The sequence below is a fragment of the Narcine bancroftii genome, chromosome 13 (assembly GCF_036971445.1).
Source record: "Narcine bancroftii isolate sNarBan1 chromosome 13, sNarBan1.hap1, whole genome shotgun sequence".
In the NCBI taxonomy this organism is placed as follows: domain Eukaryota; kingdom Metazoa; phylum Chordata; class Chondrichthyes; order Torpediniformes; family Narcinidae; genus Narcine; species Narcine bancroftii.
Genome location: NC_091481.1, coordinates 64,272,203 through 64,290,973, shown reverse-complemented (window position 1 = coordinate 64,290,973; position 18,771 = coordinate 64,272,203). Strand labels below are relative to the sequence as shown.

At 48.8% G+C, this 18,771-nt stretch overlaps 1 protein-coding gene and 1 long non-coding RNA gene across 2 annotated transcripts in view; one reads left to right on the top strand and one right to left on the bottom strand.

Annotated features, from left to right (window-relative positions):
- Positions 1-12,284, bottom strand: part of LOC138748341 (proline-rich protein 12-like) — a 66,562-nt gene extending 54,278 nt beyond the window's left edge. Inside the window, exon 1 of the mRNA XM_069908359.1 lies at positions 11,885-12,284. Within this exon, the coding sequence (XP_069764460.1) occupies positions 11,885-11,979 (95 nt within the window). The 5' untranslated portion in view covers positions 11,980-12,284. The remainder of the gene's footprint in view (positions 1-11,884) is intronic.
- A 40-nt stretch (positions 12,285-12,324) lies between these two features.
- LOC138748343 (uncharacterized) lies at positions 12,325-17,702 on the top strand. The gene is made up of 3 exons (XR_011347949.1): positions 12,325-12,392; positions 14,749-14,938; positions 15,711-17,702. It is a non-coding gene; the product is annotated as an uncharacterized lncRNA (long non-coding RNA).
- The last annotated feature ends 1,069 nt before the right edge of the window (positions 17,703-18,771 follow it).

The following is an 18,771-nucleotide window of genomic DNA, read 5'->3' as shown; positions in this document are numbered from 1 at the left end:
GTCGAAAAAGTCACACGTCGGGCCATCGCAAGTAGGGGAGCCCCTGCACACTGGCCAATTAACTGCTTGTCCTGGTTTTGGGATGTGGGAGGAAACCGGAGAAAGCTACAGGGTCACTCCGGACACCCCTGCCCCCCACCGGATAAGTCTTTGGTGTGGGAATTTCGTACAGGGCCGGCATCAAGGGGGGAAGTGGTGGCATTCACAGGCCATGCCACCCCATCCTTCCCAAATGAGTCATGTGCCACCCCCACCCACCCACAGCACTAGCGTCACCGGGTGACATCGTAGTGATTCTCGTGGTTTCGTCTGCACACGCGTATGTCTGGTACGCCGGGATGGGGTGGGTGGAGGGGAGGAGTGTGACGGCAGTGGACAGAGGAGGTCCATGGCAGGTATGGCACCCTTGACCCTACCCCTCCGCCGATCGAGTTCCCGAACAGCAGTTTGTGCCCCCCACCCCACCACTGCAGTTACCCTAATGCCCCCACAACCCTCCCTCCACCAATTAGATTTGTTCTGATGCCAAGTCTGGTTTCATAATTTAACGTTTCTGGCGGATTCCCAAACCGATAGAACCATCTACTTATTCTCAACCTTCCACTTGCTCTCCATTAGTGAACCCCAGGTAAAGGGAACAGAATGTGCCAAGCACTCAGCATGTCCAGCAAGAGGGAAACAGAACCTCTGAGGGTTAAAGACCTTCCATCAAGGCTCGATTTCCTCTCCAGAGATGCTTCCTGCCCCACTCCCACTTAGCGACCCCAGCATGCAGTCAAATCCAACTGACCATCGACCGGCAGAAGTGGGGGAGCTCTGCGCGGTGCACTGGAGCAGGGAGCCGCGCCTGCACTGGAGCAGGGAGCCGCGCCTGCACTGGAGCAGGGAGCCGCGCCTGCACTGGAGCAGGGAGCCGCGCCTGCACTGGAGCAGGGAGCCGCGCCTGCACTGGAGCAGGGAGCCGCGCCTGCACTGGAGCAGGGAGCCGCGCCTGCACTGGAGCAGGGAGCCGCGCCTGCACTGGAGCAGGGAGCCGCGCCTGCACTGGAGCAGGGAGCCGCGCCTGCACTGGAGCAGGGAGCCGCGCCTGCACTGGAGCAGGGAGCCGCGCCTGCACTGGAGCAGGGAGCCGCGCCTGCACTGGAGCAGGGAGCCGCGCCTGCACTGGAGCAGGGAGCCGCGCCTGCACTGGAGCAGGGAGCCGCGCCTGCACTGGAGCAGGGAGCCGCGCCTGCACTGGAGCAGGGAGCCGCGCCTGCACTGGAGCAGGGAGCCGCGCCTGCACTGGAGCAGGGAGCCGCGCCTGCACTGGAGCAGGGAGCCGCGCCTGCACTGGAGCAGGGAGCCGCGCCTGCACTGGAGCAGGGAGCCGCGCCTGCACTGGAGCAGGGAGCTGAGGTAGGAGAGAGGAGGGATAGGGAACCAGAGAGGGGAGGGGCAGAGAAATGGGGGGGGAGAGAAATAGGTGCATGGGGGAAGGGGCAAGATTAAATGGGTGTGCATCCACTGGGCGAGTGTGACAGGGAGCCTGAATCGTGAACAAGTGGGACCGCAAACTGTGCTCCAAGAAACATTAACGTCAATTTATGTCATTAAAGGTGAGATGCAGCTTCCACGCTCACTGTCCGTCTGATGGAGATCGCATTCCAGCCCACTGTCCACCTGGAAACACCTCCTGGGGGTGGGGGGGGAGGGGAATACGGAGTCACCACAGGTCACGCCGACCACACAGCCATCGTTTCAAGTGGTGGTCCTCTTGGGAAGGAGGTCCGCCCACATCAGCTGACTCTTCACAGCCCCATGAGGCAGGATCTTGCCCCCTTGTGCGGGCAGCAGATAACCGACCCAGAGCAACAGCCCCCTACTTGGCTCCTTTGTGGGGGGGGGGGGGGGCGGAAACATTACCAAAATGGTAGGAGAAGCAGTCTACCCACCGAGTGGCAGAAGCACAGCAGCAACCTCAGCAGTCAAGTTGGGGAAATTCCCTGGAACAAAGCAGGGACTAGAGGGTGCTGTACGCTCATAGGACATAATAACCACTACACACTACAGCCCTTTGACCCTTGATGTTGTGATGACCTTCATATTTAGAATCTTTTAGAAAATTAGATATACAGCACAGTAACAGGCCATTTTGGCCCAAGGGTCCAATTTAGACCCAATTAACCTACAACTCCCCGTACATTTGGAACGGTAGGAGGAAACCAGAGTCCCTAGGGAAAAGCCAAGGGGAGAATGTACAAACTCCTTGCAGACTGCGCCGGATTCGAATTCCAGTCCCGATCACTGGTTCTGTAAAGGCATTGTGCTAATCGCTAGGCCAACCATGCTGTACCTATCAAAAAAAATACTAAACCTTTCCTACCTTGTAACGTTTTTTTCTTTCATCCGTGTGCCTCTCTAAGTGTCTCTTAAATGTCCCTAATGTTCCAGCCTCCATCACCATCCCTAGCAAGGCATTCCAGGCACCCACAACTCTTGGTCTAAAACACTTAGCCCTGATGTCTCCCCTAAGTGTCTTCCTTTCATTTTGTATAGATGTTCCCTGGTGTTTGCTATTCCCACCCTGGGAAAAAGGCACTAGCTGTCTGTCTATCAAGGCTCCTTTCATCCAGAGAGGAAAGTCCCAGCTCTGCTAACCTGGCCTCATAAGACATATTTTCCAATCCAGGCAACTTCCTGGTAAATCTCCTCTGCACCCTCTCCATAGCTTCCACATCTTTCATATAATGAGGTGACCAGAACTGAACACAATACTCTTAAGTGTGTTAAGTCAATGGCAGTCATTTATACCAGGTTGGCCAACTCCCCACAGGCTCGGTGAGATACAGCAGGCCCAGCAACATCCATGAATTATAAATAGTTCTCGATACAGGGTCCTGACCCACAACCATGACGGACTATTTCTCTCCGCAGATGCTCCCCCTTTCCACACCTGCCTCCGGTTTCCCTTGGTTCACTCAACAATCCTGCATTTCCCCAAGCTATGGGAGACAGCAGGGATATTTCTTCTTCCCTCCCAGAATAAGGCCAGCGTGTCAGTCTCCCCTGCACATGGTGGTCGTGGGGCTTCTAGGACAACCAAGCCGGGTTCACCCGGAGACACTCAGCATGGAATCTGGGCGGGAGGAGGCCCTATGGCGAACATCAGTGACCACGTGAGAGAGGAGCCGTCATCGCCCCAGCTGAAGGCAAGGGGTAATTTTATCTCTATATATAAATTTCAGGGATACAGCCCGGCAACAGGCCCTTACGGCCGTGCCCATCCATTAACCTACAACCCCGTTCATTCTGAAGGGTGGGAGGAAACCAGAGTCCACGGAGGAAACCCACACAGACACGTACAAACTCCTCACGGGCAGAGCCAGACACGAATCTGGGTCCCTGGTGCTTGAATAGCTTTGCACTGACCACTTCCGCTAATAGCGAATCCAAGGTTACACAGGGCAGTGGAATCCCAAAACCGGAGGTCCCCACACAGTCAACTCATCTTTATTTAAGGAAGGCAAACGCCACTGGAAGTAATTCAAATGTTTCTGAACAACAAAAAAAAAGATCAAGACTGGGCGACTAACCTTGAGGACACATTCAACAGGCTGGGGCTTGTTGAAAAGGGAAGAGACTTAATTGAAAAAATATAATGTCCTGAGGATTCTGGACAGGATGGATGTGGGGAGGACGTTCTTCCATCGATCCTGCCACACAACTCCTTGGATACAAAAATCGGCCATCGATCCCATTTGCACCTCCCGCTCTCTCAAGAAAGCAGCCAAAGTATGTATGTAAGGCCCTGTGTGCCGCCCAAGACACACTCTCTCCTCACCACCAAACCCCCCCCTCCCAATCCATCAAACAGAAAACCTTCAGATTCAAGGACAGTTTCTTTCCAAGGACAGACCCTTTCCCAGCTCCCTCCAGCAAAACCCTTGCACCGGTTTTAAGGGCACAACAGTTAGCACCACGCTATGGCAGCGCCAGAGGCTGAGGTTCGAATTCGGAACTGCCTGTAAGGAGACGTGGGTTTCCCCTGGATGTTCCGGTTTCTACCCACCCTTCAAAATGTACAGGGTTGTAGGTTAATAGGGGGTATTTAGGCAGCAAGGCTGCTCATGGACAGAAGGACCTGTTACCGTGCTGTACGTTCCCAGCAAAACCACCCGTAAATTGGAGGAGCAGCACCTAATTTTCCATTTGGGGATTCCCCAACTAAATGGCATTAACAGGTTTCTGCTAGCTACTCTCCCCTCTTTCCTCCACCTTCCCACCCCCTTCCCTCTCTATTCACAGAGCCATACCCCCCCCTCCCCCTGTCTGCCAGTGTGGCCTTCCTACCCTATCCACTTATTACCTCCTATCTGCGGGACCATGTTCCTTCCCCCCACCACTATTCTGTTTGGATACCTACCTACATTTTGCCCATACCTTGATGATGGACTCAAGCCCAAAACGTCGGTTCTGTATCTTTATCTTTCCTGCATTAAGGACACTGTTTGACCTGCTGTGTTCTTACTTCAACCTTTGAAGCTGCTTGACCAGTGGAACTCATTCACCAACACCTTCCTCTCCAATGCCCTGATGAAACACAGAACATTATCCTTCTCCCACTGATGCTGTTTGATCCGCTGAGTTCCTCTGGGAGCAGATTGGCTTTTTTGTTTTGCTCACTGAAGCCACAGTTTAGATTTTACCAGGACCTCTCGGTCCAGCACTCACCAGAGGGTCGGTCCAAACGTGGAGCTGAACTCATGACAAGGTGATGTCAAGGCGGCGTTTGATCTGGTGAGAGGACCAGCTCTCCCCTCATTAGAATCACACCCCAAACTGAGGTTGTTGGAGCTAAACCACCCCAAGCCCAGGGCATTAGACAACGTCCTGTCCCCAAACACCTCCCATTGCTTCATCGATGCCCACCCCTTCGCAGTCCAGTGTTTATTGATGAGAGCAAGTTGTTTAGATCCTCAGATACAAGCACAAGTGGAAAGGTTTTTAGCAACATCCTCATTCAGGTCGGACGATAGAACTTTACAGCACAGTACAGGCCATTCAGTCCACGACCTATAAATACCAAAAAATAAACTCTTCCTATCTCATAACTCCCTATATTTCTTTCATCCCCGTGCCTGTCTGAGTCTCCAAAATGTCTATTGTTCCAGCCTCCACCACCATCTCAGGCACCCACAACTCTCCCTGTAAAAAAAATCTATCCCTGACATCTCCCCTAAACTTTCCTCAATTCACTTTGTTACAGGTGTCACAGCCTGGTAAAGTTCGCACCTCACAAGTGAGAGGGAACCATCGTTAACCATGGAGAGACGTCCACTGAACATTCCAAGGAGTTACCATCACTGAATTTCCCATCATCAACACTAGCGAGAAACTCAACTGGACCAGTCAGCTGGCTGCAAGGGCAGATTGGAGGCTGGATCTCCTCCAGCAACCGTTCACCAGTTGGGAGGGTACTCTCTGATGTGCTGGAAGGTGGCCAACGTGGCTTAAGAGGGTCAAGTGCTGTCCTGACACTTAATGCTTATCTTTCTCACTCTGAAACAAGGTACAGATTCCTCCCTGCAATAAAGCTTTAGATAGAAAAAGATTGTGTGATCCAGTGGTTCTCAACCTTTTTCTTTCCACTCACATACCACTGCAAGTATTCCCTAGGCCATTGGTGCTCTGATTAATAAGGGATTGCTTAGTGGGAAGGGAAGGTTGAGAATCACTCCTCTAGACCCAGTTGTTACTGAAAAATTTTGCTTGAGAAAAATTGTCATTGGCCCATTTCCTTTGGAGTTGTGAAACCGTGCACATAACGAGTCAGTGAGGGACGATTAAAACAGTGGTTTTCAAATTTTTTATTTCCACCCACATCCCACCTTAAGCAATCCCTTACTAATTACAGAGCACCGATGGCATCGGGATTACGTAAAGTGGGATGTGAGTGGAAAAAAAAAGGTTGTAATCCATGTCGAATTTTTAAATACTTTCTAATATTGTAGAGGTTAGCACCACACTATTACGGTGCCAGTGACCCAGATATAAAACCGATGCACTCTAAGGAGTTTGTACATTCTTACGATGTCTGCATGGGCTACCCCCGTGCCCCAACCACAGGGCAAAGCAGCTGGCTCATCAACTCCCAATCCGACACAATTCCCATCCCTTTGCCACTGTGTGGACACAGGTGGGACCACCTCCAGGGGCCATATAGCCAGACTACTCCCTCTCCAACCTCAAGGCCTACTAACAAAGAGCTGCAAATGCAGAGGGGTGCACTGGTGTCACTGGGTTGGGGGGGGGGGATGTGCGGACCGCTTGGGGTGACACCACCAGGGGGGAAAATGACTGAGTACAAAATTTTTTGTGCAGTATTTCATCAGAAATTTATTATTCTTTTATAAAAATATCGCTGTCGTTAGTTATAACAAGAAAAAAAATTTCCGTAAGCCCAGTTGACACGTATCAATATCCCTACGAGGCCAAAACTTGGTTCTAATTTACTTTTTGAACCTTCTAATGGGCTCCGGTCAGAGCCGTCATTATTCCCCAATGACGACGACGCTTCGAATCGCATGGTTCTACCTGCCCGCGCTACCAGCTCGCGCTGTTGTTTTCGTCGCTGCTGATGTTTTTGTCAAATTTTCTGGTGATTTAGCTACAATCTTGTGGTCATTAGTATTTGTGAACTGATATCAATAACTTTTTTGAGACTGAAATAGTAATTAAAAGAAGAGAAAAATTAAAAAAGGTTCCACTCAGTTACTCATAATGTTGTCATTCAAGGTAGAAAGATTTTACAAAACAATTTTGTTGTTGGTATTCATATAATCTAAAGAACTAGTTCATTTAAACAATTTACAGCGATATTCATCAAATATTATTCTATATTTTTACAACTGCAGGTATACTGTGCTTTACAAAGGTAGAGCGTTCCTGAGAAACCGAAAGTTCGTAAAGCAAAGACCCACTGACGATTACTGGAGGCAACTTTCGTAAAATAAAAAACCCATTTATAATTTCTTCATAAAAGTGAACACAGGTTCTCCGTACAAGTGAATTTTTGCAATTCGAGTATCCATAGAACGGGGCTTACCTGTATATATTTTTTTCTTCTTCAAATATTGCTAATTTGGGGGGGGGGTGTGACGCCAAGAGTTACTGTACTGGGTGACACCAATCCTAGTGATGCCACTAGGGCGGGGAACACCAGCACCTCGCTGGGACACCAGGTAAGACAAAATGACGACTTTCACAATTCCCGCACTTCAGAAACAAAAATCGAAGTGATCTTCTCAAAATTATTTCAAGTCACAGCATGGTCCACTTTAAAAAAATTTAAAAAATCTTATCCCCCATCTGGTTCCAGTATAAATAAAGCCCACTTTGTCCAGCTGAATGAGCTGAACAGAGAGTCACTGAGTGTTGTGGATTGCTCGTGAGGGGCTTCACCCATTCCCAGAACACGTTCAAAACTCCAAACAACTCCAGCTAAGGTGATTATTTTTTCAGATCTGTCAATCTCATCCAACTCAGGACAGCCTTTCTGCCCCTCTTGTCCCTTCAAGGCCTCATCAGTACTCATCCCATTTACCAGCTCCTGGTATATCACCTGCCAAGATACTTCAGAAACGTCAAGCCTCCTGTGGCAGCAGGATCCTGAGCCATTTCCTCTGATCCCGTCTAACCCTTGTCCTGAACCAGTGCCTACTGGCTTTACTTGTCTTCATGCTGGGAAAAACTTTTACCTCCCCCCAGCCATCGTAATGAACACCCCTCAGACGGACCTCCATCAGGCACCCCCGCAAGTCTCCTCAGCACCAATGTACATAAACCCATCCTCTCCTTGCAACATCCCAGCGACACAAGACGCCAGGTGCTGAAATCTGGAGCAGAAAGCAATTTGCCGGTGGAAATCAGCAGGCTGTGGGGGGGGGGGGGGGGGGGGGGGGGGAGGGAGAAAGAGAACAGTCAATCCTTCAGGTTGGAACCCTTTGCTGAGACATCACCATAATCCTCTGCACCCTCTCTCCAGGGCAATCATGGCCTTCCAAAAGCCTCATCCTTCCTCCACGAAATCTGGAGCAAAGGTGGAGGCTATCAAAGGCACAGGTAGTGCCAGGAGAGAGACATTGAGGAGTTCGATGCCCCCCAAATCGTGGAACAGCAATGAGCTTCAAGATGGACACCCACACGTCCAACATGCAATCCCTTCAGCTGGAAACCTGGTGACTGAGGCCTAATTGAGGGAGTGAATCTGATCACGGGGGGTCTTTATAACAGAAAGACCAGCGATTGTGAAAAGTATAATCCTGTAACTAACATGAATTTACAGCAAAAAGGAGGACATTGGGCCCACCTTGCCAATGCCAGTTCTGAAGTTTCCTCCAATGACCCTCTCCCTTCTTTTAGAACTCTCTCCCATTTAAAGTTGCGTCGAAATTCCTTTGGAAAGTTGAATGATCCACATCATCTTCTTTTCCAGCAGTGTATTTCAGACAACACGGCACAAGCTCACTTCAGAACTTCAATTAAATCCATTGGCTATACCGGGGAGGCATTGCAACAAGGAGAGACAGAACTATTTAAGGAATCCTGGCCATTACCAACAAATGCTCGGCTTTGCATTCCCAAACTTGGGGTCAGTTTCGAGAGTTAAGACCAATGCCCCTCACCGCTGTCGTTCACCGCGTTCCTGCCGGACCTCCCTCATTCCAGTCTCTGCAAGTACCCTCAACTCCCGCTGCCTGCATCGGAAGATGTCCCGACGACCCACTCAGACATCACACTGTCAAATGAGGCCTTAAACTGTTGTCTCAACCCCCCTCTCCGTATGCCTCTCTGACCCCTTACTCTGTGGCCGGTGGCCATGCTTTCAGCCGCCTAGGTCTGGAGCCTGGATATTTCTTCCCAAAATGTAACAAATTTCTGGTGAGACTTCAGTGACAGTATTGTGTTCAGTTCGGGTCACCTCATTACAGGAAGGATATGGAAGCTATGGAGAGGGTGAAGAGATTTACCAGGATGTGTCCTGGATTGGAAAATTAGTCTTATGAGGCAAGGTTAGCAGAGCTGAGACTTTCCTCTTTAGACCAAAGAAGGAGGAGAGACTTCATAGAGATTCTGAGAGGCATAGATAAGATGGACAGCCTGATCCTTTATCCCAGAATAGCAAACACCAGAGGATATCTGTACAAAGTGAAGGGAGAAAAGTTGAGGTGAGACATCAGGAATACATTTTTTAAAAAAGAGTTGTGGGTGCCTGGAAGAACGCCAGGAAGGCTGAAATAAGAGGGATATTTAAGAGACTCTGAGACTGATAGAAAAAATAGAGGGTTACAGGGTTGGGAGGGTTTCTTTTTTTTGTTAGTATAGGTCAGTACAACATTGAGGGTTGAAGGGCTGATTCCGTGGTGTAACATTCAATGTTAAACCTCTCTACCTTTCTCCCAACCCACTAAAATCATCAAGATGATTCTCAAATTTCCCTCACCCCACGACCACCCACTTGCCTCAAAACATGTTCTGTGGAATGCCCTCGACTTTTGCCTGGTGACACTGCTAAGTGCAGGGCCTTAAGGTGCTACACAAACGCAACAGAAGTATAAACTACCAGCAGCCCTGCAAAGAGAGGATCGGTGTTAACTCAGCTCTGTCTGCACTGATGATCCAAGCCTCTCTCGCTGACAGTCGAATGGGTCCTGCCTTGGTGGACCCTGCAGCAGTGGCATGCCACCCTGGGGTGCTCGGTTTCCTGGCTATCCCACCATGGATTGGGGAGCAGACCTGGGGGGGATGGGGGGGGAAAGAGGAGGAGAAGCTGCATTATGCCCCCTCCTCCACCTGCCACCCTTGAGGGGGACCCACGATTAGAAATGGGCGGAAGTGCGGACAAGAAGTGCCTACCCTTGACTTGTCCTGATCACCCCATCCCTCCCCACTCCTCGCAAAGGCGACACTAGGGTTGGTGTCACCTGCCCGCCCGCCCCATCCCAATGGATCTCTTCCTGTTCCAGACCAGACAAGATCCTTAGTAATGTTACTCGCAAATCACAAATACTAAAGACCACAACATTGTAGCTAAAACACCAGAAAATTTGACAAAAGCAGCGACTGTAAAAAAAACACCAGCAATAACAAAAACAACAGCACGTGCTGGTAGCGCACGCACGGACGAAGCCACGTGATTTGAAGCATCATCGTCAATGCCTCTGACTGTGGCACATTAGAAGGTTCAAAAAGTAAATGAACATCGAGTTTTAGCCTCGTCGGGATATTGATATGTGTCAGCTGGGCTTACGGAAATTTTTTTTGTCATTGTAGCTAACGACAGGGATATTTTTATAAAACATTGCACAAAAATTTTATAGACAGTCATTTTGGTGTCTCTCATCCCTACCCCCTCCCCCCTTGACAGTGTCATCTAGTGATGCCAGTACTTCCTCACACCACAGTCTCAGGTCAAAAGCACCACAGGCGCAGGAGAGCCGAAATAAAAGCAGGAGTCACTGCGGAATACCCACCGGGTCGGACAGCATCTCCGGAGAGAGGAGCATCTCAGGTTGGAGATCCCTCATCAGAGCGGGCCTCCAATCGGAAACGTCAACTCTTGCTGCCGACCCCCTGGTTTCTCCAGCATTCCCCGCTTAGCTCTTAGACCCGAAATATTAACTGTTTCCCCTCTCCACAGGCACTGCCTGACTTGCATTCCCTGTTGAAAAAAATCACCCCATCTTCCTCTCCAAGCTGCTTTCAGGTGCAATGGAGGATTCTTGGAGCAGGATATTATACTTACGGGGTTAGATAGGTAAACCGGGTTCTCCACTTCAGGTGGCCACCCGACAGCCGCATAGGAGTACAAAGGCTGCTTTACAGCCAGGTATTGTGGCCACCTGAAAGTGACTCAAGACTATCCCTCAACCCTCAGAGAGAGAGGGAAAAAAAAGGACCTGCTTGAAACCTTCAGAGGCAGGTTGGATCCCCTGTATCTGGGAGTCATAAGCTGACCAAATCTAGAAATAACTTACAAGGCCAGAATTCTTCCCACAAAAGCACATGGGGGGGGGGGGGGGGATATGGGTGAGGGTGGGGGGGGGGGGGGAAGAGAGAGAAAAAAAATCAACAAAGAACTCCAAACTCTGGGACAAAACAAAAATAATCCAACTCACGTCTTTCATGAGAGTTGAGGATCAGCAATGTGGCCTGAACATCAAACTAAATCTGGCCCAGGTAAACACTGGATTTCGGTGATGGGAGGACAGGACCCCCCCCAAGTCTGCTGAATGTGTAACACACAACATTTGAACCCAAAATGCTCCTGTGCCTCTATAATTGGCAGGCGAGCGGGAGGAAGAAGGAACGCACTTCCCAAGACAGACAGATATTGCAGTGAGGCCTAGTCAGAGATAGTGGAGGAGGTTTTAAAACGAAGAGAGGGGAGGAGGAGGAGGGGGGGGGGTCTTTTTTTTGGGGAAGAGGGGTAGGAGACAAGAAAAGGAGGGAGGTGGGGAGGTTAATCGCAGCACCAAACAGATTAGGAAGGGGTTGGGAATGTGCAGAGAAACAGGGGCCTGGAGCTTTACCAATAACATACAATTTCCCTCGCCTTTCATCGTTGCCGGCCGCTTACAGGCGTTACATTGTATCGCACATTTGTTACAATTTCCCTCGCTCCCCCCCCCCTTCCTATTAAAGGCCCTTTATTCGATCCCTTTTTATCTAAACAAGAACAACCCCCCCCCCCCACCTTCTCGATCGCATGTTTAACTTTGCAATTCGTTACATTGTAGCAAACAACGACTTTGCGAATCGAATCGCCGGCTCCTTTTATATCCACTGGGGAAGGGGGGGGGGGGTTTGAGGAAGGCTTTTTTTTAATTATTTTTTTTTTTACCTGGCTTTTACTCCTGATGTGGCTCTGTCGTAGCTCCATCCTTGCCCCGTGCCCAAAGGATCTCCGAAACTGGACGCGGGATAATTCCTATCCATTAAATTTCACTTTGCGATGGAGGGTTGTTTTCCTCTGTTTAAATTGTTAAGCCCGGGGTTTTTTCTCTCTCTCTCTCTTATCTACAAGCGTCCTGGGTTGCACTGAGCCGCTGGAAAGGTTTCATTTAACCTAATGGTCAATAATTCTTGATGTGCTCACTTGTCTCTTTCTCCCTCCGCTCTTGGTTTAGAGAAAAAATGCAACGTGCATATCAATATTTTTTTAAAAGATTCCTTGCAGGGGGACTTACGATGCGGCCATGTTTCGCCTCTCTCTCTCCCTCCCTCTCTCTCTCTCTCTCTCTTTGCCTGTCTGTGATCTCAATACCCAGAATACATTTCAGAGAGAGAGGGAGGGAGCAGAAGAGAGATCAGATGTCTGAGAGCACACACCAGTGAGAGGGAAGCAGCCTGTAAGTACTCTGCGAGACCGAGGAACGGACACACAAAAGGGGGCACAGAGACCCCCGCAGAGGGAGTAGATAAATAGGTGCCTTCATTAGAGGGCAGGACAATGGAGAGCTTGTTCCAAGGGAGCAGGCCGGCAGAGATTGTGTGAAAAGGATTGCTTTGGAACCTCCACAGAGATACATACCACCCCCCCCCCCCAACCCCCCCATCTTCTCCAAAAGCAATCCTATATTTTGTTTGTAATCTGGAAATATATTGCAAGGGTCAAAGCCCAGGGTTGGGGAGATTCGCCGCAGGGTCGAAGGGCACGGAGTAGGTTGGCACTTGGGCAGGTGCCCCCCCCCCCACTTTCAAGGGTTGAGTGGGGGATATGGGAAACCTGGGTGGGTGGGTGGGAGTCTCAGCTTGGACACATTGGAGGGGGGTGGAGGGGGGTGGGGGGGGGGATCTTATCCAGGGCTCAGTGGTGGAGAAGGACGAGAACTTCAAATTCCTGGAGGTCCGGGGATCCGCCCCGGAGCCTCCGTGTCGACGCCATCGAGAGGAAGGCTCACCGTCAACTGTATTTTGTGAGGAGATTCAGTACGTCACCAAAGATTTTTACGGGTGTGCCGTGTGGAGAGTGGTTTGGCTGGTTGCGTCTCTGTCTGGTACAGAGGTGCCAATCCCAGAGCAGGGGGGAAAAAAAATCCAGAGGCTTGTTAATTCAGCCTGCGACATCATGGGCACCAGTCCTCACTCCACCGAGGACGTCTACAAGAGGTGTTGTCTTAAGAAAGGAGCCTCTATCTTCAAGGACACCCCCTTCCCTCCCCCCACCCACCACCACCCAGGCCCTTCCCTCTTCACTCTGCTACCATTGGGAAAATGGTACAGGAGCCTGGAGGTGAGCACTCAGCGGCACAAGGGCAGCTTCTTCGCCGCTGCCATCAGATTCCTGAATGATCAATGAACCACAGACACTGCCTCACTTGGTCTTTTTCTTACACTATTTTTATTTATTTTGAAGTGTACTTTATTAAATGTTTAAATTTAATTTTTTTAAATTTAAACATACAGCACCGTAACAGGCCCTTTCAGTCCATGAATCCGTGCTGTCCAATTTACACCCAATTAAACTACAACCCCCAGTATGTGGGAGAAAACCAGAGCCCCTGTAGGACACCCATGCAGACACGAGAACAAACTCCTTACAGAAAGCGCAGGATCTGACTGCTGGTACTGTAAAGGCGTGGCACTAACCACCAACCATGTGGCCCCAAATATAGAAAAGTTTGCACTGTGACGCTGCCACAAAGCAAAGAACTTCGTGACGTGTTCATGACAATAAAGTTGATTCTTATTCTGAAAATATCCTACTCATAGCCCCCGACAGTACAGCTCCATGAACTTATGTCAATGGCCAAGCTTTCAAATGTGGTAACTATACTTACATTATTCGCAAACCTGGCAGTGAAGTGGGCTGAATGGCCTCCTGAGTATGTTAACTTGTTCTCCGAATGTTCCCACGTAAAACGATGTGACCACTTCCACTTGCATCTTAGGCCTTCAGTAAAACCAGAAATTGCGACAAACATTCAGAATGTCACCCAGTGTCTATGGAGGAAGAAAGTGAGCTTCAGCTTAAAGCCCCTTGAAAGATATAGTTTAAACCATTGCACCTCTGGTTTATTGCATTTTCAGAAAAATGGTACCTCTAACACAGTGTTTTTCCAACCTTTTCCTTTCCACTCACATACCACATTAAGTATTCCCTATGCCATTGGGTGCTCTGTGATTAGTAAGGGATTGCTTAAGGTGGTCTGTGGGTGGGAAGGGAAGGTTGAGAATCACCACTCTGGACCCAGTTGTTACTGAGATATTTTGCTTGAGAAAAATTGTCATTGGCCCATTTCCCTTGGAGTTCTGAAACCGTGCACATAATGAGTCAATTAGGGACGATTAAAACAATGGTTTTCAACCTTTTTCCACTCACATCTGTGTTTTGACCAAGGGTTGGTTGACCAATTGGTTTTCTATCCAGAATTATTTTTAAGAAATAATGTTAAATGAACAAATATGGATGGAATTTTTAAAATTACATTTATATCGATTTGTAATATGTATATGATAGGACCTGCTTTTTGTTGTATTAGTAGACTTTGTATGTAGGATTATTATGTTAAAAGCAATAAAAATCTTTTACAAAGGAACAGTAACCGCTTAGAGAATCGAAGTGCCAACTTTGAACTGTATCTTCATCTCTATAGAGAGGAGAAAATTTGACCGCAACCACAGGGTTCTTACTGCCACTTAAAGTCTTATAGTTTTGTTTTTTCTTTTTCCTTCACTAATTCATCTTATTTTTTTTATTATTAGCCTGGATTTCAGGGGGACCAGGAACGACCGCCCTCCACTACACATCAACAACTTTGCAGTGGGGAGTACCAAGTTCCTTGGAGTTCACATCTCCTCACTGTGATAGGACAGATGCTATCACCAATGTGTATATGTATATATTATGGTGTAGGATGGTGGTGATTGACTGAAAGCATAGCCACGCCTACTGGTAGGTCTTAAAGGGTTGCTCCTATCCAGATCCAGATCATTCTGGACTGGTCGACCTACATGTGATATGCTCCAGTCTTCTAGTTAATAAAAGCCTTGGTTTGGATCAACAAGCCTTTGATTCTCACTTGTCAGGAAGGCTCAACGGCAACTGGACTTCCTGAGAAGACCAAAGCGGGCAAGGCTACTGGCCACCATTATGTCAACCTTCCACAGGAGTTCTGTTGAGAGCGTCCTGGCCAGGCTACATCACAGCTACTGCAGAGAAATGGATTGGAGGCCAATCCGCAGGACCAGAGAGGATCACTGGAGTCTCCCTCCCTTCCATTGACATGATCTACCGGGATCATTGTTTGAAGAGGGCACGCAAAATCATTCAAGACCCTTCTTCCCTGCACACAGCATCTTTCAGCTGCTCCTGTTGGGGAAGAGATACAGGAGTATCTGAGCCAGCACCACCAGGCTGAGGAACAGCTTCTTCCCTGGGCAAAGGAACTGCTCACACTGACCATCCTTGACTCTCAATTTCATGAAAAATTACCTATTTATTTATTTGTATATATGAATACTTGTCTTGCATGTATCAGTAAGTGTGTTATGTCTGATTGTGTGTCTGCATGTTTTGTACCGAGGATCTGAGAAGGATGTTTCATTGGGTTGCACTTGTACAATGAGATGACAATGAACTTAACTTATTTCACTGATTTTAATTTATAATGTTCTGATATTGCTGGAGTTTTTGCTGCATTAATGCCATCTTCTTTTGTTTACAGACTTCACCCCGGAATCATTTCAGTAAATCTCTTCTGCACCCGCTCCAAGTTCTTCCTGAATTGTGGCATCCAGAAACATGGCCCAGTTTGTAAAGATTATTCATAATTTCCTTGGTCTTGGTCCTGTCACCTCACCGTTCACTCCCTCAAAAATGACAGCACGGTTAGCACAATGCTATTTTTAACGCCAGCAAACCAGGTGCAAGATCGCCACCATCTCATCTGTAAGGAGATGTGCGTTGTCCCCGTGGGTCGCCTCTGGGTGCTCCACTTTCCTCCCACATTCTGGACGCCCAGGAGGTTGAAGATTAACTGGTCACATGGGTATATTTGGGCCTGTTATTTAAAATAAACAAAGCCTTTGATAACTTTTATCAAATTTCTTTGTGGGTAATGACTTCCAAAAAAAAATCCCTGAGCTTCCCAATTTTTTTTTTTGGAATACCTATGGGGAAGGGAAGTTCAGAGAGGAATTTTCCGAGTACTTTTGGAACTGTTTCCCCGGAGGATAGTCCCCGGCCATTTAAAACTCTGGGAGTCTGCCTCGTAACCTCACAGAGAGGATGTTGCCTGGCAGTGCTGGGGTGCCTTTCTTCAGCTGTCCCCGAGCCCCTGAGGTACTCCTGGTCTCGCCACAAGTTGCGGTGGCAGCCAGTCAGGGCACGACCCGGTCCCACAATCAACTAGCAAAGATCACGGCCAGCAAACAGAATCAGAGTTTATTGTCACTCTTGCAGACAGAGTTCTGGATTATAGCCACACTTTCATTAATTCCAACTCCCCAACTGTTTCCAGGACCAAAATTTATTGTCTGAACACGTCACGAAATTTGTTGTTTTGTGGCAGTGTCACAGGGCAGACATTTATATAAACCACCTTACAAAATAAATGAAAATACTCGTAACATTCATGAAATTAACTTTTGTCTACCATAAGGCAGAGAGTTGCCATTTTGTCCAGCGCCCCTCACTGAAACTTACTGCACCTGGTGATCATAGTTGGTCTCCCCTCCAGGTACTGGCCAGGCCTGAGCCTGCTTAGCTTCCGAGATCAGACAGTTCCAGGTGTGTTCAGGCTATTAGAGTTCAGCAGTGTTCATTCAGGAATCTGATGGCGGAGGGGAAGAAGCTGTCCTTGTGCCGCAGAGTGCTCGTCTTCAGTCTCCAGTACCTTTTTCCTGATGGTAGCAGAGTGAAGAGGACATGGCTGGGGTGGGGGAGGGGTCCCTGAGGACAGAGGCTACTTTCTTAAGATGCCGCCTTTTGTAGATGGTGTCCCTGCTGGGGCTGCGGTAACGGCGAGTGGAGAAACAGTTCTCCAGTGGAGTCTAACTACCAAGTCGACTGCTCAAGCTTTGAACAGCCCGTTAAAGGAGCCGACAGTGTCTTATTTAAAATCCCATGACCACAGGGTCTGAGCTCAAGATCGCAACTCCTATAATTGGCAGCGGCCACGATGGGTTGCTGACTCCAGGGGAACAGAGGACCGGCGCAGGGTACCAGAAAACGGCGAGACCATCTCCTGTCTGAGAAAGGGAAGCGGAGGAGATAACCCAATGGGGCAGTGACCACAGCGAGAGGGCTCTGCGGCTGAAAGACCCAGCCAAGTGGCGGGCTGCTGGCAACTCAATGCGTGGAGCCCACAGAGGCTGGGGGCTGCCATCGGGGGGCTCGTGCCGGGCTGTGGACTGCTGGAACATAACTCAAAACTGGCTGAAAGGGTATCCAGGTATCAGAACCGGGATGCGAGGGGGTGCGCCAAAGGTGCTGAGGGGTCCAACACCACATTGGAGGTAATGATCTGGAGCTCAGGTTTGGACTGGACTCTGGGTGGTTGCAGAGGCTGCAGAAGAGCTGGAGGCAAATCTACAGACACTTGGTGATTCTGAGGACTTTCTGACTGTAGGAGATTTTCAGCAATTTCTGGTGGTGTAAAATCTATCTGCCTTAGAGCAGGCAGAGCAATTTCTTTTAATATGACACTTTTATTACAATAACAATAAATTAAATCTTGAGATGTCCTTGATGAAGTCTGTGATGTTGCAGGCTGATTTAACAACACTGGAGTCTTTTTCTGTCCTGAATGTTGACTTGCTTGACCAATGGTTTTTTTTTGAGAGGTGAACAGTTCCTGGGGCTCGAGAGAGAACATACTCTTCAAAATTGTGCCGTGGAATGCTTCACATCAGCTGGAACAGTTGACTGTTTCCGTCCCAACATGAAGCTTGGACCTATTTACATCTGATCTATGCCATCAACCTGTCCTGCTTCTGGAGAGATTTTACCCAGTTGGCAAACACATTCAACTTGAACATGTCCCATCACCTAAACTGAAGATTAATCAGTGACATGAGAATTTGTGTCATTTATTTAGTCAGAGAGTGTACGGAGGGAGAATCGTTGACAACACAATCCTTTTTCTGATGGTGCGGGGGATTGATTTAAGTACTCCCAAGGGCAGGGAACCAGACTCCATTTTAATGTCTCATGGCTATGACAGCAGCGACCTTATAAAACCTTGTGTGGCACTGATTGGGGCCAACACCTGTAACCTGCCTCAGCAGTGGGTTAACCATGGGAAATCTGGATGGGGTTCACAAGTCCTTGACACTTTGCCATTCCAGGACTCTGACCTTTCTCTGAGATAGGGTAGGGACAAATGGAACACCAACTCTGCAGTAACCTCTAATGAGCGGGAACATGAATACCTTCACCAGCAATGACGTGCAGCCCATCCGCGACACAACTCCAAATGCACAAAAACTCATTTGTGGAGTGTATGTACAAAATAAATCTCGCTGGCCTCAAAACTGGCCCATAAAATCAACTTCCCCATATGGAAGGTCGGTACGGTTAGCCTAACGCTATTATAATGCAATGGGCCCGCTGTCTATGTAGAGTTTGCATGACCTCCCAGTGAACGCATGGGTTTCCAAAGGCGAATTTGTTGGCTACGGTAAATTGCCTACCATCTGGGCGGGTGGCAGAATTGGGGACACCAGAGATGATGTGCAGGTTGATGCTTGATAGCTAGCACAGAAAGAAGGGCCCATTTCTCTGCT